Source organism: Pseudorca crassidens, chromosome 6 (genome assembly GCF_039906515.1).
Source record: "Pseudorca crassidens isolate mPseCra1 chromosome 6, mPseCra1.hap1, whole genome shotgun sequence".
NCBI classification, from domain to species: domain Eukaryota; kingdom Metazoa; phylum Chordata; class Mammalia; order Artiodactyla; family Delphinidae; genus Pseudorca; species Pseudorca crassidens.
In genome coordinates, this window is record NC_090301.1 from 127575043 (window position 1) to 127600293 (window position 25251).

The window sequence follows — 25251 nt, forward strand, 5'->3', positions numbered from 1 at the left end:
AACTAAAAATTGGCTTTGATTTCTTTTGAAGCTGTTACTAGCTTTGTAATGTACCATGTATTTGCTTTCTCTCCTTCACTGCCTTACCTCACTTCCTCCCTCAGTCTTCCTGCCTTAGGAGTACATGTTCCAATAAATCTTCAGCATGCAAACTTGCCTCAACCTCTGCCTTCTAGGACACCCAGGCTAAGGCAGATTTTTCTTAAGACTTATTTGAATTGTTCTTAGCTCTTAGTAAAAAGAGCAACCAAAATGTACTGAGAGCAGACCAGGAAAGACTTTTTGTTTCAAACTATTTAGTGAGTCACACCCAATTTATAGAACAAATCTCCTCCATATTCATTCTACATGTTCTGGGAGAATCTGAACTAGCCCAGGAGGCTTCTCATCCTTTGAGACCCAGCTCAAAACTTCCCCTCTGGAGAGTCATTCCTGACTTTCCCCCAGTCTCCCTGGTACCCCCTGAGCACTCTATGCACGTGGCAATGAGAGGATACGTTTATGTTATAATCTTAGGTTAGGTGACTGTCTCCCCACTCTGAAGGACAATGCCAGGGTATAGAAGATACTCAATAAGGTCTAATGAACAAAATTCCACACAGAGGACACATTTCCAGGTGTCTTTGGATTCTGTCTCTACCACTGATATTAAATGTAGCTTGAACGCAGTTATTGCTTTCCCTGGGGCTGATCTCAGATGGGGGCCATTTTAACAACCCTGCACTCAGAACGTGAGGCCTCAGTTGCTGGATTAGGTGAATTAGCTCTCCAGAAATCACAGAAACTTCACTGAATGACATTAATCTCCCTTTACAAACAAGAAGATAAACTAAAAAGAAGGCTGTTGATCTAATAGTTGAGACAAATCAAAGAACAGAGAAAGACTATCTAAGAATATCTGAATGTAAAAATAAAAACTTAAAAGGTATCTAGTGTGTTTATCTAAGATTCTCACAATCCTCTTGTATTCCCAAGGGTGATTAGGCCTCCTTCCGAATACAATCACGTCCAAAGCCTTTGTGTTTACTCACCAGAGGTTAGTCTCTCCCAACATTTTTCTAATTGGCTTTTCAATGGCTCCACAGGACAACATACTCCTCCAGCCAAAAAGAATTTTTAAAAATCTTTCTTCTTACTCTTAGGTTAGAGTCTCTACTTCTTAGCTTACTCATTCATCACTTCACCCCCCAACACACACTCCTTAAAAAGGGAATAAGAAGTTGCCACTGAGGATGGTTTCTGATTCAATATCTGTTTCTAAACTTAAGCCACATCTGCATTCAGTGTGGGAGCAGGTTAACTTTGAGATGTCATAATGATCATCCTCAGGCCACACACTTAGAATGTCAGGGGCAGTTCTGCATAAAGTGAGAAGTGACAGGCCTTGCAGAGGAACTGAGTATGCCTAGAACTGCTCCAGTCAAAGGTGAAGATGGTTTCCACTCAGGAAATCATCTGGACTATTCTTAATTTACTTTCAATTTGGCATGCATTAATTATCACTTCAGGCTCACCACAGTGTCAGGGGGCCCTCCCTCAAATGCATTAATACCCCCTTACCTCCCAGGCAGGTGCCGAAGGCAAGGGCATACATGAGTGGTGGCACAGGCAGGCTGACCTCAGGGTCTCTGCTCAGATTCAGGAGCACAGGAATCTGTGGAGGAAAAGGACACTGATATCAGGTCCATGGAAGGCCAGAGGAGTTTCCCATTCTATGACCAACTTGCAAAATCCAAAGCACTTTTTTAGCAGTCAAACTGTATGGAGCACAGGATGTTCAAAAGGAAACAAAAGCAACCTTTGGAATCCACAAAACCTTGAGTTTGAGACCATCAGTGAGTCTTTGTTTCCAGCCACATGACCGATTGGTCCCCCTTCTCCTCAGCTCCTTCTCCAGCTGCTGCTGTGGATTCCTAAATGGGGTGAAGTCGCATAGAATCTAACACAGTGTTTGGGACCACAACCATCTAACCAGCATTTATTAGCCCTGCAGTGGATCAAGTCCTACACTAACTCCATGTGTACATCATCTTATTTAATCCTCAAGCTTCCTCCAGGTGTGTATGTTATACCTTCAATTGATAGATAAGGACATCGAGACATGGAGAGACACAGATCTTGTAAGTGGCTAAGCCAGAATCAGTTCTCTGATTCCAAACTGCATGCAGGTAAACCGGTGCTAAACCATTTCTCACCACTGCCTCTGTGCAGTCACCCCACACCTGCTGATGTTCATGATGTAACAAGCATCAGATTCAATGACTAGGAAGTAGTATTCTCTAGTAAATCATGGCAACATCCAGAGCATCTTTCTAATAGGGATAAATTTCACATTATAGTAATTAGTGAAACACGTAGCAGTTGTGATGGTTCTGTGTGAAATTTGTGTTCCCAAAACATGCCCCCTTGTGGCTCATGTTGCTAATGAAGGACAGAAGGAGATGTACTCATTGGACCTGCTTCCAGCACGCTCAGGAGATGTTAGTCCATGTTACCACTGTTAGGTACCTCAGAGCAGCCCATTAGAGGTTAAGGAGGGACCCCTGGACCTTCTGCCTTGGAGCAGTTGCCTTGTGTGAACCTCTGTAAAGAGCAGGAAGAGGAGGGCTCCAACAGTAACCCATCTGGAAAGGACTACCCAAAATCACAGACAGAAAGATAAAAACAATGTGGAGATATGTAAATGACATGTGATTTCATTTGCTATAGAGAATTAGGGGACAACAGAGCTACACTCTACTGGACACCAGGTTTCCTGATGTCATAAAAGCAACACCTCATTGCTTATTTGGGAAGACTGGATCACTCCCCATCCTTTTATCTCTGCAACAGGACTTCACTTGCATGCCTTCTGCAGTGGTCTCCAGTGAAACAGACAGATCTACTTCCCTACCCCACTGACTCTGGCCTTGGCCAGTGGCTTGTTTGACCAGTGGGTGGACTAGACAGAAGCACCCCATGTTACTGTAAGCCTCTCTGAAGCTTCAGGTTCGGCTATGAGAAGAGCAAATCCCAGGAAGTATTGCCACCTCTTGGTGTCCCCAGAGGGAGGACATGTGGAAGAGCCCCATAAGCGCCAGCAAAGCCCTGACCAATGGGCTGTGGCCAATCCACAGACCTATGCACCTACGGTACACACTCCTCTTCTAGTCCTGCCAAAAGCTCTCCAGAGTTGCCTTGTGGGGTCTGAGAAAGAGCCTTTCCTATTAGCTGGGTCCAAGGAGAATTTCAATTCACTTTTTCATTCTCGGTAGCCCCAAATATTTACTGGAAGAAAAATGAGTAACATCCTGGGAAGTCTACTTCACAAAGAAACAGAAATTCCCGTCAGAAGGGTCCCCTGAGCAGTCCCCATGGCAAATTTCAATCCTTGCTTCTGTTGTCTCATGATGAACCCAATTATTGTCACAGAGGAAATTTCAGACTTGAAGTCTTGGTTCTTTGGAGAAACGAGCAAAGCAGGGCTTCTCCCAGCACCTAGTCATCAATGAGCAGAGCAAACACACACACACTGTGGCCACCAGGCACCATACACACCAAGCAGCATGCTGTCATAAAAGGCCAACCTCCACCCTAAAGGACTTCTTGTGCTAGTTGGCTCGAAGAAACAGACTTGGAACAACTAAGCACAGGATGCTGGGCCCTTGTCAGGGGTACTGAGGTGTAAAAGTTGGAAGGGGTCCTTGACCCTAGTGCTACTAAAAATCAAGACAACTATTCCTGTGCACATGTTCCAAACCATATAGTTACAAGTAACAGATTCTGTTATAGGCTGATGGCTGCAGAAAGATATCCACCAAAAAAAGCCCTGGGAGAGGTCTAGAGTCCTCTGAAGAAACGTCAGCAACATAGTGGAACAAAAAACTTGAGAATAACCACACAAAAGCAAAGGAAAACAGCACTGGTCAGGTCCCCACTCCACACCCTACAAGAATGGGTTGTTGTCTCACTGGCTTCATACCAGGTCCCAGAAAGCTTCATTTTGCCTGCATCATCCCATTCCCCAAGCCAACACTGCTCAGCACCAAGTGGGAACTTCCTATTTAGAAATAATTCCCCTCACTGGGAAACAGAAAGCAGGATGAGCAAACCTACTTCCCCAGCCTTTCAGGGAACTGCACAAAGGACCCACTTTTGTTTCACCCCAGCCAGAAACTGTCAAACCTGAGTTGTATAGCAGTTAAGAACAAGGAAGAAAAGCAGGGGCTACCAGTGTCAGCATCACACTAGGAGTTACTATGGTTTCCAGCGACCTACTCTATAGATGATTCTGGTAGCTTTCCCCACTGAAGAAACCAATGACCAGCACAGCTGCTGCATACCTCCTGAATATTTTACTGGTTTATGCCCCACAAGTATTTGTGTTCACTGACACAAGCCATCTGAGTCCCTTCCCAATCCCTCATGCAAGGCCCCACCATAGCCTGGGACCAGGACCAGTAGCCAGCCCACAACAGCAGCTGTGAAAATGAAAGATACCAGCCTAGAATCCTGCAGGTGACCACCCCATGGTAGCTCCTCCAGCTGTGCTCTTATGCACCACTGGACTGACACCAGTCACTGACTTCGACTTGCCATTCCTGTGGCAAGATCTTGCAGTCACAGGACTGTACCACAATAGCCAAGGCCCTCAGTTGCTTGTGGGCCCTGGTTCAGCTCTATGTCTTGTCACTGGCTTATACTACTCTGCTCACCTCCAACTGTAGCTAACCCCTCCAACTGTACACCTGCATGACCCCAGTCTGACTCCCAAAACTAGTCTCCACTGCCATGTACCCATGGCAAGAACCAGCAGCTATGGAAGTATGCACCAAGAGCAGGGCCTCTGCAGCTTCCAGTGCAACTACAGGTGGCCTCAGTCCTTGCTGCTTCACCAGAACCCCATCAGTATATGCATGTTTGTAATTGGCCCTTGCCACCACACAGACACCTGCTGCTGGCCCCTGCAGCCAAGTGTATGTACACCACCAGCTCTGATAACCACTTTTATCAACCTGGTCCCTAGCTGCAGGAACTGGAGGCACCACTGAGGACCACAACAGTCCTTGCAGTCTCTGTGGACCATCCACACCACTCACCAAGGACCACACAGTATCAGTGATGTGGACTCCATCATGCTGAGCCAACAAATCACCATGCACCCTGGAACTAGAGCTTCCACATGCCCTCACAATTGGTGCCCTGGGCTCAGGTCATGGTACTCTCAAGCATGCCCCCAACTGCAGGTGAAGATATTTTCCATATAGTCTGGAAGAGATGGCTGCTTCTCCACATGTGCAGATACTTGTGCCAGGCTACAGGGAACAAGAAGAATCAGGGAAACATGACTCAACCAAAGAAAGAGTGTAAACTTCCAATGATTGACCCCAAATAAATGGAGATTCAGGAATTGTCAGGCACAGAATTCAAAATAATTGTTCTAAAGATGCTCAGAGAGCTACAAGAGAACTCAAGTAAACAATTTAGAAAAAATAGGAAAACAAAACAAGAACAAAATGAGAAGTTCAACAAAGAGACAGAAAACATTAAAAAGAACCAAACAGAAATTTTGGAGCTGAAGAATACAAGGACAGAACTGAAAAATTCAATAGAGAGCTTCAACAGCAGACTGGATTAAGCAGAAGAATCAGTGAGCTCAAAGACAAGTCATTTGAAATTATCCAATCAGAGGAGCAAAAAGAAAAGAGAATGAAGAGAAATGAAGAAAGCCTACAGAAGAAAACCTATGTATCATTGTAGTCCCAGAAGGGGAAGAGAGGAAAGGGGGCAGAAAACTTACTTAAAAGAAATAATGGCTAAGAGCTCCCAAATCTGGGGGAAGATTTTGATAATCCAAGTTCATGAAGCTAATAAATCACCCCAAAATTTCAATCTAAAATATTCTTCTCTAAGGCACATTATAATAAAAGTGTCTAAAATCAAAGACAAAAAGAGAATTTTAAAAGCAGCAAGAGAAAATAAATTTCTCTCATATAAAGGAATCCCCCACAAGGCTATCAGTGGATTTCTCAGTAGAAACCTTAACAATTCACAAGAGAATGGGATGATATATTCAAAGTGCTGGAAGAAAAAAACCTGCCAACCAAAAACACTTTACCTAGCAAAGCTGTCCTTCAGAAATGAAGGAAAGATAAAGACTTTCCCAAACAAACAGAAGCTGAGGGAGTTCATTACCACTACACCAGCCTTGCAAGAAATACTGAAGAAAATTCTTCAAGTTGAAATGAAAACATGCTAATTAATAACATGAAAAAAGGAAAGTATAAAATTTACTGGTAAGTATACAGTCAAATTCAGAATACTCTAACACTGTAATGGTGATGTGTGAATCACTTAATCCTAGTATAAAGGTTAAAAGATGAAAGTATTAAAATATCTATAGTTACAGTAACTTGTTAGTGAAAACACAAGATTAAAAGATGTACATCGTGACACCAAAAACATTAAATGTAGTGTGAAGTAAAATATTAGATTTTCAATATGCAATTAAAGTTGAGTCATTAGTTAAAATAGACTGTTATAAGATATTTTATTAAGGCTTCAGGTTAACCACACTACAAAAACCTATAGCATATACACACAAGATAAAGAGAAGAGAATGAAAACATACCACTACAGAAGATTATCAATTTACAAAGGAAGACAACAAGAAAGATACAAAGGAACTACAAAATAGCCAGAAAACAACAATTAAAAGACAGCAATAGTAAGTCCTTACCTATCAACAATTACTTTAATGTAAATGGATTAAATTCTGTAATCAAAAGGCACAGAGTGGCTGAATGGATTTAAAAAAAGAAAAACAAAAAAATGAGAAAAAACAAGCCCCAACTATATGCTGCCACAGGACACACATAAGCTCAAAGTGGAGTGATGGAAAAAGATATTCCATGCAAATGAAAACCAAAAGAGAGCAGAAGTAGATTTTTTATGTCAGAAAAAATAGACTTTAAGTCAAAAACTGTTGAGACCAAAAAAGTCACTATATAGTAATAAAGGAGTCAATTCATTGATAGCTTTTACAATTGTGAATATATGTGCATCATACATCAGAGCACCTAACTATATTAAGCAACTATTAACAGATCAGTGGATTTCAATGCCCTATGTAAAGAAATATCATCCAGACAGAAAATCAATGAAGAAATATTGGGTTTAAACTACACTTTAAAATAAATAGTCCTAACAGTCATATACATAGCATTCCATCCAATAGCAGCAAAATGCACATTCTTCACAAGCACACACTGAGCATTCTCCAAGATAGATCATACGTTAAGTCACAAAATGAGTCTTAAGAAATTTAAGAAGAAAGAAATCATATCAATGATCTTTTACAATTACAATGGTGTGAAACTAGACATCAATAACAAGAAGAAAGCTGGACAACTCACAAATGTATGGAAATGAAACCACATGCTCCTGAAGAATCAGTGGGTCAAAGAAGAAATCAAAAGGGAAATCAAAAAAATATCTAGACAGACCTTCAAGATGGTGGAGGAGTAAGACGTGGAGATCATCTTCCTCCCCACAAATACATCATAAATACACCTACATGTGGAACAACTCCTACAGAACATCTACTGAATGCTGGCAGAAGACCTCAGACAACCCAAAAGGCAAGGAACTCCCCAATGTACCTGGGTAGGGCAAAAGAAAAAAGAAAAAACAGAGACAAAAGAATAGGGATAGGACCTGCACCTCTGGGAGGGAGCTGTGAAGGAGGAAAAGTTTCCACACACTAGAAAACCCCTTCACTGATGGAGACGGGGGTGGCAGGGGGGAAGCTTCAGAGCCATGTAGGAGAGCACAGCAATAAGGGTGCAGAGGGCAAAGTGAAGAGGTCCCCACAAGGAGGATTTGTGGTGAACAGCAATCACCAGCCTGAGACATTTGTCTGCTCACCCACTGAGGCAAATGGGGGCTGGGAGCTGAGGCTCAGGATTCAGAGGTCAGATCCCAGGGAGAGGACTGGGGTTGGCTGTGTGAACACAGCCTAAATGGGGCTAGTGCACCACAGCTATCCAGGAGGGAGTCTGGGAAAAAGTCTGGAACTGCCTAAGAGGCAAAGGACCATTTTTTCAGGGTGTGTGAGGAGAGCGGATTCAGAACAATGCCTAAACGAGCTCCAGAGATGGGTGAGAGATGGGGGTATCAGCATGGACACCAGAGATGGGCATGAAACACTAAGGCTGCTGCTGCAGCCACCAAGAATCCTGTGTTCAAGCACAGGTCACTATCCACACTTTCCCTCCCAGGAGCCTGTGCAGCCTGCCACTGCCAGGGTCCTGTGATCCATGGACAACTTCCCTGGGAGAACACACGGCACACCTCAGGCTGTTGCAATGTCACACCAGCCTCTGCCACCGCAGGCTCACACTGCATTCTGTACCGCTACCTCCCCCCAGCCTCAGTGAGCCAGAGCCCCATAACAAGCTGCTACTTTAACTCCACCATGTCTGGGCAGGGAACAGACGCCCTCAGGCAATGTACACACAGAGGTGGAGCAAAATCCAAAGCTGAACCCCAGGAGCTCTGCGAACAAAGAAGAGAAAGGGAAATTTCTCCCAGAAGCCTCAGGAGCAGCAGATTAAATCTCCACAATCAACTTGATATATGCTGCATCTCTGGAATACATGAATAGATGACGAATCATCCCAAAATTGAGGTGGTGGACTTTGGGAGCAACTGTAGACCCGGAGTTTGCTTTCTGCATCTAATTTGTTTTTGGTTTTATGTTTATCTTAGTTTAGTAATTAGAGTTTATTATCATTGGTAGACTTGTTCATTGATTTGTTTGTTATCTTCCTTTTATATATATATATATATATATATATTCCTTTTCTCTTTTTGTGAGTGTGTATGTGTATGCTTCTTTCTGTGATTTTGTCTGTATAGCTTTGCTTTTACCATTTGTCCTAGAGTTCTGACAGTCCAGTTATTTTTTTTTAGTATAGTTTTTAGTGCATCTTATCATTGGTGGATTTGTTTTTTTCATTTGGTTGCTCTTTGTCTTTCATTTTTAATTACTTCTAAATTCTTTATTTTTAATAATTTTTTATTTTAATAACTTTATGTTGTATTCTTTAATTTCTTTCTTTCTTTCTTTCTTTCTGTTTTTCTCCCTTTACATCTGAGCTGTGTGGCTGACAGGGTTTTCATGCTCTGGCTGGGTGTCAGACCAGAGTCTCAGAGGAGGGAGAGGTGAGTTCAGGGACAGCCGAGTTCAGAAGTGGGAAAGCCAAGGTCAACCAGAGACCTCCTGGCTCCATGTAATATGAAACGGTGAAAGCTCTCCCAGAGATCTCCATATCAGCTCTAAGACCCAGCTCCACACAATGATCAGCAAGCTACAGTGCTGGACACCCTATGGCAAACAGCTACCAAGACAGGAACACAACCCCACCCATTAGCAGAGAGGCTGACTAAAATCATAATAAGGTCACAGAACTCCAAAACACACCACCAGACTCAGTCCTGCCCACCAGAAAGACAATATCAAGCCTCATCCACCAGAGCACAGGCACCAGTCCCTTCTACCAGGAAGCCTACACAACCAGTGAACAAACCTTACCCACTGGGGGAAGACACTGAAAACAATGGAACTACAAACTTGTAGCCTGTGAAAAGGAGACCCCAAACACAGTAAGTTAAGCAAAATGAGAAAGACAGAGAAATACACAGCAGATGAAGGAGCAAGCTATAAACCCACCTGACCAAAAAAATGAAGAGGAAATAGGCAGTCTACCAGAGAAAGAATTCAGAGTAACAATAGTAAAGATGATCCAAAATCTTGGAAATAGAATGCAGAAAATACAAGAAGCTTTTAACAAGGACTTAGAAGCATTAAAGATCAAACAAACAAAAATGAACAACACAATAAATAAATTTAAAATTCTCTAGAAGGAATCAATAGCAGAATAACTGAGGCAGAAGAACAAATAAGTGACCTGGAAGATAAAATAGTGGAAATAAGTACCACAAAGTAGAATAAAGAACAAAGACTGAAAAGAATTGAGAACAGTCTTGGAGACTTCTGAGACAACACTAAATGCACAAACATTCGAATTATAGGGGTCCCAGAAGAAGAAGAGAAAAAGAAAAGGATTGAGAAAATATTCAAAGAGATTATAGTTGAAAACTTCCCTAATATGGGTAAGGAAATGGTTAATCGAGCCCAAGAAGTGCAGAGAGTGCCATACAAGATAAATCCAAGGAGAAACACGCCAAGACACATATTAATCAAACTATCAAAAATTATATACAAAGAAAAAATATTAAAAGCAGCAAGGGAAAAGCAACAATTAGCATACAAGGGAATCCCCATAAGGTTAACAACTGATCTTTCAGCAGGAACTCTGCAAGCCACAAGGGAGGGGAAGCACATATCTCAAGTGATGAAAGGGAAAAACCTACAACCAAGATTACTCTACCCAGAAGGATCTCATTCAGATTTGACAGAGAAATTAAAATCTTTACAGACAAGCAAAAGCTAAGAGAATTCAGCACCACCAAACCAGCTTTACAACAAATGCTAAAGGAACTTCTCTAGGCAGGAAACACAAAAGAAGGAAAAGACCGATAATAACAAACCCCAAACAATTAAAAAAACGGTAATAGGAACATACATATTGATAATTACTTTAAATGTAACTGGATTAAGTGCTCCAACAAAAAGACATAGGCTGGCTGAATGTATTAAAAAACAAGACCTGTATAAATGCTGTCTACCAGAGACCCACTTCAGACCTAGGGAAACATACAGACTGAAAGTGAAGGGGTGGAAAAAGATATTCCATGCAAACGGAAATCAAAAGAAAGCTGGAGTAGCAATTTTCATATCAGAAAAAATAGACTTTAAAATAAAGAGTATTACAAGAGACAAAGAAGGATATTACATAATGATCAAGGGATCAATCCAAGAAGAAGATAGAAATATTGTAAACACTTACGCACCCAACATAGGAGCACCTCAATACATAAGTCAAATACTAACAGCCATAAAAGGGGAAATCGACACAAAAGTAACACAATCATAGTAGAGGATTTTAACACCCCACTTTCACCAATGGACAGATCATCCAAAATGCAAATAGAGAAGGAAACACAAGCTTTAAATGATACAATAATCAAGATAGACTTAAGTGATATTTATAGGACATTCCATCCAAAAACAGCAGATTACACTTTCTTCTCAAGTGCTCATGGAACAATCTCCAGGATAGATCATATCTTGGGTCACAAATCAAGCCTTGGTAAATTTAAGAAAATTGAAATCGTATCAAGTATCTTTTCCAACCACAATGCTGTGAGACTAGATATCAAGTACAGGGGGAAAAAATCTGTAAAAAATACCAAAAAATGGAGGCTAATCAATGCACTACAAAATATGCAAGAGATCACTGAAGAAATCAAAGAGGAAATAAAAAAAAAACAACCTAGAAACAAATGACAATGAAAACACGAACACCCAAAACCTATGTGATGCAGCAAAAGCAGTTCTAAGAGGGAAGTTTATAGCAATACAATCATATCTCAAGAAAAAGAAACATCTCAGATAAAAAAGGTAACTTTACACCTAAAGCAATTAGAGAAAGAGGAACAAAAAAACCCCCCAAAGTTAGCAGAACAAAAGCAATCATAAAGATCAGATTGGAAATAAATGGGGCTTCCCTGGTGGCGCAGTGGTTGAGTCTGCCTGCTGATGCAGGGGACATGGGTTCATGCCCGGGTCCGGGAAGACCCCACATGCTGTAGAGTGGCTGGACCCATGAGCCATGACCACTGAGCCTGCATGTCCAGAGCAGCCCGCGTACCAAAAAAAAAAAAGAAAGAAATGAAAAAGAAATGAAGCAAACAATAGCACAGATCAATAAAACTGAAAGCTGGTTCTTGAGAAGATAAACAAAATTGATAAAACATTAGCCAGACTCATCAAGAAAAAAGGAGAGACGACTCAGATCAATAGAATTAGATATGAAAAAGGAGAAGTAACAACTGATACTGCCGAAATACAAAGAATCATGAGATTACTAGAAGCACCTATATGCCAAAAAAAATGGACAACCTGGAAGAAATGGACAAATTCTTAGAAAATCACCACCTTCTGAGACTGAACCAGGAATAAATAGAAACTATAAACAAATGAACCACAAGCACTGAAATTGAGATTGTGATTAAAAATCTTCCAAGAAACAAATACTCTGGACCAGATGGCTTCACAGGTGAATTCTAACAAACATTTAGAGAAGAGCTAACAGCTATCCTTCTCAAACTCTTCCAAAATATAGCAGAGGGAGGAACACTCCCAAGCTCATTCGACAAGGCCACCATCACGCTGATACCAAAACAAGACAAAGATGTCACAAAAAATGAAAACTACAGGCCAATATCACCGATGAACATAAATGCAAAAATCCTCAACAAAATACTTGCAAACAGAATCCAACAGCACATTAAAAGGATCCAACACCATGAACAAGGAATGCAAGAATTGCAAGGATTCTTCAATATATGCAAATCAATCAATGTGATACACAATATTGAAGGAGAAAAACCATATGATCATCTAAATAGATGCAGAGAAAGCTTTTGACAAAATTCAATACCCATTTATGATAAAAACCCTTCAGAAAGTAGGCATAGAGGGAACTTACCTCAACATAATAAAGACCACCTATGACAAATCCACAGCCTATATCGTTCTCAATGGTGAAAAACTGAAAACTTTTCCTCTAAGACCAGGAACAAGACAAGGTTGTCCACTCTCACCACTCTTATTCAACATAGTTTTGGAAGTTTTAACCACAGCAATCAGAGAAGAAAAAGAAATAAATGGAATCCAGATCAGAAAAGAAGAAATAAAACTGCCACTGCTTGCAGAGGACATGATACTATACATAGAAAATCCTGAAGATGCTACCAGAAAACTACCAGAGCTAATCAATGAATTTCATAGAGTAGCAGGATACAAAATTAATGCACAGATATCTCTTGTATTCCTATACACCAATGATGAAAAATCTGAAAGAGAAATTAAGGAAACACTCCCATTTGCCATCCCAACAAAAAGAATAAAATACCTAGGAATAAACCTACCTAAGGAGACAAAAGACCTGTATGCAGAAAACTATAAGACACTGATGATAGAAATTAAAGATGATATAAACAGATGGAGAGATATACCATGTTCTTGGATAGGAAGAATCAACCTTGTGAAAATGACTCTACTACCCAAAGCAATCTACAGATTCAGTGCAATCCCTATCAACTACCAATGGCATTTTTCACAGAACTAGAACAAAAAATTTCAGTTTGTATGGAAACGCAAAAGACCCTGAATATCCAAATCAATCTTGAGAAAGAAAAACGGAGCTTGAAGAATCAGGCTCCCTGACTTCAGACTATACTTCAAAGCTACAGTAATCAAGACAGTATGGTACTGGCACAGAAACAGAAATATAGATCAATGGAACTTGATAGCAAGTCCAGAGATAAACCCACACACATATGGTCACCTTATCTTTGATAAAGGAGGCAATAATATACAATGGAGAAAAGAGAGCCTCTTCAATAAGTGGTGCTGGGAAAACTGGACAGCTACATGTAAAAGAATTAAATTAGAACACTCCCCAACACTGTACACAAAAATAGACTCAAAATGGATTATAGACCTAAATGTAAGGGCATACACTATAAAACTCTTAAAGGAAAACATAGGAAGAACACTCTCTTACATAAATCACAGCAAGATCCTTTTTGACCCACCTTCTAGAGAAATGGAAATAAAAACAAAAATAAACAAATGAGACCTAATGAAACTTAAAAGCTTTTGCCCTGCAAAGGAAACCATAAACAAGATGAAAAGACAACCCTGAGAATGGGAAAAAAATATTTCCAAATGAAGCAACTGACAGAGGATTAATGTCCAAATTTTACAAGCAGCTCAATATCAAAAAGACAAACAACCCAATCTAAAATGGGCAGAAGACCTAAATAGACATTCCTTCAAAGAAGATATACATATTGTCAACAAACACATGAAAGAATGTTCAATATCACTAGTCATTAGAGAAATGCAAATCAAAACTGCAATAAGGTATCACCTCACACCAATCAGAATGACCAGCATAAAAAATCTACAAACAATAAACACTGGAGAGGGTGTGGAGAAAAGGCAAGCCTCATACACTGGTGATGGGAATGTAAATTGATATAGCCACTATGGAGAAGAGTATGGAGGTTCCTTAAAAACTAAAAATAGAACTAACATACAACACAGCAATCCCACTACTGGGCATATACCCTGAGATAACCACAATTCAAAAAGAGTCATGTACCAAAATGTTCATTGCAGCTCTATTTACAATAGCCAGGACATGGAAGCAACCTAAGTGTCCACTGACAGATGAATGGATAAGGAAGATGTGGCACATATATACAATGGAATATTACTCAGTCATAAAAAGAAACGAAATTCAGTTATTTGTAGTGAGGTGGGTGGACCGAGAGTCTGTCATACAGGCTGTAGTAAGTCAGAAAGAGAAAAACAAATACCATATGCTAACTCATATATATGGAATCTAAAAAAAAAAAAATTCTGAAGAAGCTAGGAGTAGGACAGGAATAAAGATGCAGATGTAGAGAATGGACTTGAGGACACGGGGAGGGGGAAGGGTAACCTGGGACAATGTTTGAGAGTGGCATGGACATATATACACTACCAAATATAAAAAGATAGCTAGTGGGAAGCAGCCACATAGCACAGAGAGATCAGCTCGTTGCTTTGTGACCACCTAAAGGGGTGGAATAGGGAGGATGGGGGAAGATGCAAGAGGGAGGAGATAATGTGATATATGTATATGTATAGCTGATTCACTTTGTTATAAAGCAGAAACTAACACACCATTGTAAAGCAATTATACTCCAATAAAGATGTTTAAAAAAAATTTGGACAAACAAAAATGGAAACACAGCATACCAAAAACTATGGGATACAGCAAAAATAGTTCTGACAGGTAAATTTATAGCAATAAATGCCTACATTTAGAAAAAAGAAATATCTCAAATAAACAACCTAACTATTTACACTTCAAGGAACTGGACAAGCAAACTAACCCCAGAGTTAGCAAAGTAAGAGAAAAACAATGATTGGAGCATAAATAAATGAAATAGACTAGAAAACCAATAAAAAAAGATCAATGAAAACTAAGATCTGGTGTTTTGAAAAGAAACAAAATTGACAAATCTTTAACTAGAATAATAAAAGAAAGAGCTCAAATAAATAGAAATGAAAAAGGAGGTATTATAACACCTAGAAACACGTAGGATCACAGGAGACCACTATGAACAATTATACAGCATAGTGGACAACCTGGAGAAAATGGACCTCAAAACATACATCCTACCAAGACTGAATCAGGAAGAAATAGAAAATCTGAACAGACACATAACTAGTAATGTGATGAATCAGGAATCAAAAATCTCCCAAGAAAGAAAAGCCCAAGACCAGGTGGTTTCACTGGTGAATTCTACCAAACATTTAAAGAAGAATTAATGCAAATGCTTCTCAAACTCTTCCAAATTTTTGAAAAGGAAGGAACTCTTCCAAACTGATGAATTTTACCAAACATTTAAAGAAAAGTTAACACCAATACTTACCAAACTATTCCAAAACGTGAAGAGGAAATATTTCCTTACTCATTCTATGAGGTCAGCATTACTCTGATATCCAAGCCAGATAAAGACACTGCATGAAAATAAAACTACAGACCAATATCCCTTATGAAATTTGGCACCAAATTACTGAACTTCAGGATGTCATTGCCTCTTCAAACATGAGACAAATGGAGAGACTCCAGGGCTCAGGCAAAAGAGGACAAAACCACAAAAGGAGCAGAAACACAGGTAACATCACTCAGGAAACAAGAAATAAAATTAAAAAGCAGCTAATGATGAAAAAGGTTTTCTGTGAGACAAAGAGATGGGATAAAGGTGCTGTTTTTTAAGTAAGAATTCCAGACTGATTTAGCACTTTAAACTATATGAATTGACTTGAAATTAAACATTAAACAACTAAACAGCTCAAAATAATGAATAAGTAAAATGTTGGGTGGTATAAAGTGCTATGGGAAAAATAAAGCAAAAATGGGACTGGGTGTTCAATTTTACACTGGGAAGGTGACATTTTACAAAAACTCAATAAAGGTGAGGAAGCAGGACCAAGGCCACAATGATCTGTGTGAAGAGAATCACTGGAAGAAGGAGGTGGAAGTGCAAAGGCCCCAAGGCACAAGCTTGCTAGACATGTCCAAGGGAAACTAAGGAAGACAGGTGTGGTTGGAGCAATGTGGGCAAGGAGAAGAGTGTTAGGGGTGAGCTCACAGAGGACACAGTGGCCATATCTGTAAGATACATAGGCCACTACAAGACTGACTTCTGCTGAGTGAAGTGGGAATCCTCTGTGGAGAATAGATGCTCAGGGGTGGAGCAAGACTGGAAACAAAGATGACAACTTGGAGGTGACACGAGAGGGAAATACTGGCTAGATTTAGGGGCAGTGGTGGAGTTGATGGGAACTAGCCAGATTTAGAAGCTTTGAAATACTGCTGGCTGTAGGGTATAAGAGAAAGCAAAGAATCAGGCAGATTCTAAGATGTGTGGCCTTAGAAACTGAGAAAATGGAATTTTATTGTTATTTATGAAAATGAGGAAGATTGGGGAAGGATGGAATCATGATCAATGTTTAGTTTGAGACACCTGTCATATCCCAGTAGAGTAGAGATAAGAGAAGCAGCTGGATATTAAGCCTCTATGTCTTCAGAGAAGCCCAGGAGTTGTCGGGTGTACTTGCCATTTAGAGAATGAGTTTAGAGAAGACAATTCACAATAAGTCTAGAGAGTGTAGTGGCCAGAACTGAGTCCAGAGTTTGGGGGGTGGAAGATGAAGGGGTTCATGGATGAGACTGAGAGGAAATGACATCATTGATAGAAGGAGAACCTAGTAGAGCCGGACAGGGAAAGGGTTTTAAGGAGGAGAGAGGTTGCCTCCAGGACACATTGTCATTGCTGTCAAGCCAGGTTAGGATAGAACAAGGGGCATCACGGAATCTCTCATGAGGGTGGGTACTGAGAGGTCATCGCAACTTTGGAGGCAACTGTGTCTGTGAATTGTGGGAGAAATGCTTGACTGGGATCAAGAGAAGAGAGAAGAGAAGTTACAGTGAGACTAGGACAGCAAGGGTAGACAACATTTTCAAAGTCTGCTGTCACAGGAGCAAAGGAAGGGGAGGGAGCCAGCTGCAATGTATGGCCCTATGAGAGTCTTACTGAGAGAAGAAAGGGCAGCATATTTGGAAACCAATAATAATGATCCAGTGGAGACTGAAAAATAAATTCTGCAGGGGAGAACTGTGGGATCTGGCAGCAGGTGAAGAGCAGGAATTCCCCCAAACAGCCGGAGGAAGGCAGCACGCCCTGGGGCACAGAGCTCATTATTTGTGGAAGCCCCCACATGATTGTTTTCATTTCTTCACAAATGGGAAGCAAGGTCATCAACTCAAGGAAGAAGGGAAGGTTCTGGGGGCTTGAAGAGATGAAAAGCATGCAGAAGTGGTCGAGAGGCATGGGCACATGAGGCCCAGGGAGCAGGTGTGTGGCATGTGGCACAGAGGGACCTTGAGGAAGGGCTGTGGTTGTGAAGCCAGATGGCAGCCTGGGTGCTTGGTCCTCTGCCTGTGCACGTGAGGCCAGTAGGTGGGTGGTGAGCCTCACTTACATCACCTACTTCAGCAGGGGCTTTGCCAAGTGAAGGCAGTGAAGTCAAATAAACAGAAGGGAGCTGACATTTAATGCACAGATATAATCATAATGATAGTCATGACAGGCAAAGTGTTTAGGGAAGAAAGGGACAGTGGAAAGAAGAGGGATCAGCAGGAGGGGACCAATGTTGTCAGGCCTGTTGACTTGGGTCACAGAGTTATCAGCCACAACAACCTCTAAGGCAGGGTCCAGGATTGGGCAGTATTAAAGGAATCAATTTCCAGGTCTTCCAAACATCTTCAAAGCAAACTGCTTTCAGTCTTAGACAATGGATATTCTAGGGTCATGGCCCTGTAGATGTGGAGAATTTTGTAGGTATAAGAAAAGGTTCTGTTTGGACAAATCCCAGCTGAGCCCCAAGGCATCCCCACCACAGGGAGGAACACAGGTTGAGGTCAGATTGCTGCCAACCTCAGAATTCGTGGGGATGCCTGCCAGGGCCACACACACTGCCTGTCAGGTTGAGCCAGGACCCTCAGTGTTCCCCTGAGACGACTGGTTTGGCTTTGGTTCTGCATATGGCCTTTTCCTCAAAACAGCCTCTTCCTGTCTGACTTTGTCCTAGAACAGCTGTTCCTTCACCTCCTGAAATGTTCCTTGAGTCAGTCCAGCACACAGTGCTCTACAGAAGAAGCAGCTGAGTACCTGCCTCTGGACTGGTCACCTCAGCCGTGCTGCCAAAGAATTCTGAAAAAAAATGTGACTCACTCATAAATCTTAAGTTAATATGTAATATGTGTCACCCCAATTAAAAATAATTCCCAAGGATGTAATTGCTAGCCTATGTTGACATTCTTAAACAAAAGCATTATATCATTCTTATTTTATCTTCCAGTTTTATTGAGATATAACTGACATACAGCACTGTGTAAGGTTGAGATATATAGCATAATAATTTGACTTACAGACATCATGAAATGATTTCGCAAGTTTAGTTAACATACATCATCTCATATAGATACAAAATAAAAGGAAAAAAAATTATTCCTTGTGATGAGAACTCAGGATTTATTCTCTTAACAACTTTCTTATGTAATATACTGTACTGTTAATTATATTAATCATGCTGTACATTTTCTTAGTACTTATTTAGCTTATAACTGGAAGTTTGTAACTTTTGACCACCTTCATCCAATTCTCACTTTCCCACACCCCACCTCTGTCAACTACAAATCTGATCTTTCACTATGAACATGTTTTTGTTTATTTATTTTTGAAGTATAATTGACCTACAACACTATATTTGTTCCTGGTGCACCACTTGGTGATTTGATATTTCTGTACATTGCAAAATGATCATCACAGTAGGTCTAGTTACTATGTGTCACCATACAAAGATATTACGTTATTATTGACTATATTCCTCATGCTGTACATTTCAACCCTGTGACTCATTTATTTTGTTACTGGAAGTTTGTACCTCTTAATTTCTCTCATCTAAATATATATATATATATTTAAATTTAAATACCATAATATCAGTTCATCTAAAAAAATATGAAGCACTTCTTCTGCATTCTGATCAAGAAGGCACAGTCCTTGCTGCTTGACATGTAGCCATTACAATGGATGTCTGATCTAGGACTATGGGAAGGACAGCTCAGGTGAGTGCAAGACAAATAACAATTAAGGAAGGCTGGCAGGACTGCCTCTTACAGGAATGACAGGACTCATGGCTAGAACCCCCAGGAGAGAAACTGAGGTGTCCTGGTAGAAAACAACAGGAAGGAGGTTGGAGACAAAATGGCACAGTAGAAGGACCCAGCAAGGCTCTTGTTCACATTCAATGGAAAAATCAAAAGTTTTACAGACAAGCAACAACTAAGAGAATTCAGCACCACCAAACCAGCTTTACAACAAATGCCAAAGGAACTTCTCTAGGTGGAAAAGAAAAAGCCACAACTAGAAACAAGAAAATTAAGAATGGAAATGCTCACTGGTAGAGGAAAACAAACAGTAAACATCATCCACACACAAATATGATATCAAAGTCAGCAATTGTGAGAAGAGGAGGGTACAAATTCAGGATATTAGAAATGCATTTGAAATTAAAAGAACAGCAACTAAAAACAACACTGTATATGTAAAGAGTGCTATATCAAAACCTCATGGTAACCATAACCAAATATCTACAATAGATACACACACACAAAAGAAAAAAGGAATCCAAACACAACACTAAAGTTAGTCATCAAATCACAAAAGAAGAGAACAAAAGAGGAAGGGAAGAAAAAAAGACCTACAAAAACAAATCCAAAACAATTAACAAAATGGCAATAAGAACAAACATGTCTATAATTACCTTAAATGTAAACGGATTCAATGCCCCAACCAAATGACATAGACAGGCTGAATGGATACAAGAACAAGACTCATATATATGCTGTCTGTAAGAGACCCACTTCAGATCTAGTGACAAATACAGACTGAAAGTGAGGGGATGGAAAAAATATTCCATGCAAATGGATATCAAAAGGAAGCTGGAGCAGCAATACTCATATCAAATAAAATAGACTTTAAAATAAAGACTGTTACAAGAGACAAAGAAGGATGCTACATAATGATCACAGGGTTATTCCAAGCAGAAGATATAACAATTGTAAATATATATGCCCCCAACATAGGAGCACCTCAAAATATAAGGCAAACACTAACAGCCATAAAAGGAGAAAATGATAGTAACACAATAATAGTGGGAGACTTTAACACCCCACGTTCATCAATGCACAGACTATCCAGACAGAAAATCAATAAGGAAGCACAAGCCTTAAATAACACATCATACCAGATGGACTTAATTGATATTTATAGAGCATTCCATACAAAAGCAGAAGAATACACATTGTTTTCAAGTGCACATGGAACATTCTCGAGGATTGACCACATGTGGGACAATAAAGCAAGCCTCAGTAAATTTAAGAAAATTGAAATCATATCAAGCATCTTTTCTGACCACAACGCTATGAAATTAGAAATAAACTACAAGAAAAAACCTGTAAAAAACACAAACATGTGGAGGCTAAACAATATGCTACTAAACAACCAATGGATCACTGAAAAAATCAAAGAGGAAATAAAAAACTACCTAGAGACAAATGAAAACAAATGAACAGTGATCCAAAACCCAGGGGATGCAGAAAAATCAGTTCTAAGAGGGCAATTTATAGCAATAAAATCTTACCTCAGGAAGCAAGAAAAATCTCAAATAAACAACCTAACTTACACCTAAAGCAACTAGAGAAAGAAAAACAAACAAAACTGAAAGTTAGTAGAAGGAAAGAAATCATAAAGACCAGAGCAGAAATAAATGAAATAGAGATGAAAACAAACAATAGCAAAGAGCAATGAAACTAAAAGCTGGTTCTTTGGAAAGCTAAACCAAATGATAAACCTATAGCAAGATGCATCAAGAAAAACAGGGAGAGGGCTCAAATCAATTAAATGAGAAATAATAAATAAGTTACAATGGACACCACAAGAATATAAAGGATCTTAAGAGACTACTAAAAGCAACTATATGCCAATAAAATGGACAACATAGAAAAAATGGACAAATTCTTAGAAAGGTAAAATCTCCCAAGACTGAACCAGGAAGAAATAGAAAATATTAACAAACCAATCACAAGTACTGAAATTGAAACTATGATTTAAAAACTCTCAACAAACAAAAGTCCAAGGCCAGATTGCTTCACAGGTGAATTCTAAGAAACATTTAAACACCTATCCTTCTGAAACTATTCTAAAATACTGCAGAGGAAGGAACACTCCAAACTCATTCTATGAGGCCACCATCACCCTGATACCAAAACTAGACAAAGATACCACAAAAAAAGAAAGTTACAGGCCAATATCACAGATGAATATATATGCAAAAATCCTCAACAAAATACTGGCAAACCAAATCCAACAATGCATTAAAAGGATCATACACCATGATCAAGTGGGACTTATCCCAGGGATGCAAGGATTTTTCAATATCTGCAAGTCAATCAGATAAGTGTGATACACTGCATTAACAAATTGAAGAATAAAACCCATATGATCATCTCAATAGGTGAAGGAAAAGGTTTTGACAAATTCAACACCCATTTATGATTTAAAACTCTCCAGAAACTGGGCATAAAGGGAACCTAGCTCAACAGAATAAAGGCCATATACAACAAACCCACAACTAACGTCATGCTCAGTGGTGAAAAACTGAAAGCATTTTCCCTAAGATCAGCAACAAGACAAGAATGTCTTCTCTCAACACGTTTATTCAACATAGTTTTGGAGGTCCTAGCCATGGCAGCCAGAGAAGAAAAGGAAATAGAAGGAATCCAAATTGGAAAAGAAGTTAAACTGTCACTTTTTGCAGATGACATGATACTATACTTAGAAAATCATAAAGATGCTACCAGAAAACTACTAGAACTCATCAATGAATTCAGTAAAGTTTCAGGATATAAAATTAATGCACAGAAATCTCTTGCATTTCTATACACTCACAATGAAAGATCAGGAAAAGAAAATAAGGAAACAGTCCCATTTACCATTGCATCAAAAAGAATAAAATACCTAGGAATAAACCTACCTAAGGAGGCAAAAGACCTGTGCTCCAAAAACTATAAGACACTGATGAAAGAAATTGAAGATGACAGAAACAGATGGAAATAGATACCATGTTCTTAACTGGAAGAATCAATATTGTCAAAATGGCTATACTACCCAAGGCAATCTACAGATTCAATGCAATCCCTATCAAATTACCAATGGAATTTTTTGCACATCTAGAACAAAAAAAATCTTAAAATTTGTATGGAGACACAAAAGACCCCAAATATCCAAAGCAGTCCTGAGAAAAAAAAATGGAGCTGGAGGAATCAGACCCCCTGACTTCAGACTATTACAAAGCTACAGTCATCAAAACAGTATGGTACTGGCATAAGAACAGAAATATAGATCAATGGAACAGGATAGAAAGCCCAGAAATAAACCCATGCACCTATGGTTAATTAATCTATGACATAGGAGGCAAGAATATACAATGGAGAAAAGACAGTCTCTTCCATAAGTGGTGCTGGGAAAACCGTATACCTACATGTGAAAGAATGAAATTAGGAGATTCTCTAACACCATACAGAAAAATAAACTCAAAATGGATTAAAGACCTAAAATGTAAGATCAGATACTATAAAACTCTTAGGGGAAATCACAGGCAGAACACTCTGACATACACTGCAGCAATATCCTTTTGCATCCACCACCTAGAGTAATGAAAATAAAAACAAAATAAATAATGGGACCTAATTAAACTTAAAAGCTTTTGCACAGCAAAGGAAACCACTGACAAACCAAAAAGACAACAGAATGAGAGAAAATATTTAGAAATGATGCGACTTACAAAGGATTAATCTCCAATATATACAAACAGCTCATGAGCTCAATAACAAAAAAACAAGCAACCCAATCCAAAAATGGGCAGAAGTAAATAGACATTTCTCCAAAGAAGACATACAGATCACCAAAAAGCACATGAAAAGAAGCTCAATATTACTTATTATTAGAGAAATTCAAATTAAAACTACAATGAGGTATCACCTCACAGTAGTCAGAATGGCCGTCATCAGAATGTCTACAAACAATAAATGCTGGAAGGGGTTTGGGGAAAAGGGAACCCTTTTACACTGTTGTTGGGAATGTAAATTGGTACAATCACTATGGACAACAGTATGGACGTTCCTTGAAAAACTAAAAATAGAATTACCATATGATCCACCAATCCCACTTCTGTGCATATACCTGGAGAAAACCATAATTTGAAAAGATATATGCACCCCCAATGTTCTTTGCAGCACTATTTACAACATCCAAGACATGGAAGTAACTCAAATGTCCATTGACAGATGAATGGATAAAGAAGTTGTGGTGTGTGTGTGTGTGTGTGTGTGTGTGTGTGTGTGTATAATGGAATATTACTCAGCCATTAAAAAGAATGAAATAATTCCATTTGCAGCAACATGGATGGACCTAGAGATTATCATACTACTAAGCCAAGTAAAGCAGACAGAGAAAGACAAATATCATATGACACCACTTAAATGTGGAATCTTAAAAAAATGATATAAATAAGCTTATTTATTAAACAGAAACAGAGTCACAGACTTCAAAAACAAGCTTATGGTTACCACAGAGGGAAGATTGGTGGCAAGGACAAATTATGAGGTTGGGATCAACATATACACAGTACTATATATAAAATAGATAATCAACAAGGACCTAGTGTATAACACAGGAACTCTACTCAATACTCAGTAATAACCTATAGGAGAAGATAATCTGGAAAATAATAGATATATGCTACGTACCTGAAACTAACCCAACATTGTAAATCAACTATACTCCAATACAAAACTTTTAAAAAAAGCAAGCAGGAAAAGGCAGTGGTTCTGGGAGTTGGAGAGAGTGCTTTGGGGCACAGGGTGCCACCCAGGCAACCCTTCAAGGGCAGGCACAGGACTTCTAGATTGATGGCTATCCTGGGACCATAATGAGTAATACCAGACAGTGAGCCCTAAGAGTAGAGGCTCCTCTGGAAAATAAAATGTAAAGAGCAGAAGCCAGAAGGGTCTGTTTTGAATTTTTAATTTATTGACAACATTTAGAGTTGAAATGTTTAATAGAAAAGGGTGCTATCCACCTTTCATTGAAAAATCAGAGAAGTTCACAGGCTATACCCACTTGCCTGCAGAGAAAAGATGCAGTAGCCTTTTACAAGCAAAGACAGATATTAACCTCCCACTGCAGCCACCACACCTGCTCCCCTGCACCTACCACACCTGTCCTTTCTGCACCCACCCCACCTGCTCCCCTGCACCCATCACACCTGTCCTCCCTGCACCTGCCATATATATCCTGTCTGCACCTACCACATCTGCCTTCTCTGTACCCACCACACCTGTCCTCCCTGCATGCACCACACCTGTCCTTTCTGCACATACCACCACTGGTGTCATTGTGCACTTGTCTCTGTCTTGCTCTCTTACTGGTTGTCATTCTGTTGTTGATATCTGCTGGCTGTCTCCAGGTCAGACATATAAGTTTGGACACTCAGTCTATATGTAGAATTGCCCCATCCATTTCTGATAAATGAGTAAGCACTTGGGTATCTGAGGAATACTCCACTCCTGGTCTGATACCTTCGTGTAGGATTTCATAAGTGCCTCGGACAAGCACTAGGGACAGCTTTCATCTTCATAGGACATGGGAGTGGAGAGGGTAAGACTGCAGTAATGCATTGGCAGGCTTATTTATAGTGGACCAGTGCACCTCCCATGTACATGTGCAGACAACCACCTGGCATCTTTTCCAAATGCAGGTTCTGGCTTGGCATGTATGGGTGGCCAAGGCCTCATTTCCATAACCTCCAGGGCTGCTGATGCCCAGACCCCA

At 39.8% G+C, this 25251-nt stretch overlaps 1 protein-coding gene across 5 annotated transcripts in view; it reads right to left on the bottom strand.

Moving 5' to 3' along the window:
- OCA2 (OCA2 melanosomal transmembrane protein) overlaps positions 1–25251 on the bottom strand; it is a 257209-nt gene that overhangs the window by 22761 nt on the left and 209197 nt on the right. For all 5 annotated transcript variants that reach the window (XM_067739915.1, XM_067739910.1, XM_067739912.1 and 2 more), the window contains one exon: positions 1561–1654. In XM_067739915.1, the coding sequence (XP_067596016.1) occupies positions 1561–1654 (94 nt within the window). The remainder of the gene's footprint in view (positions 1–1560; positions 1655–25251) is intronic.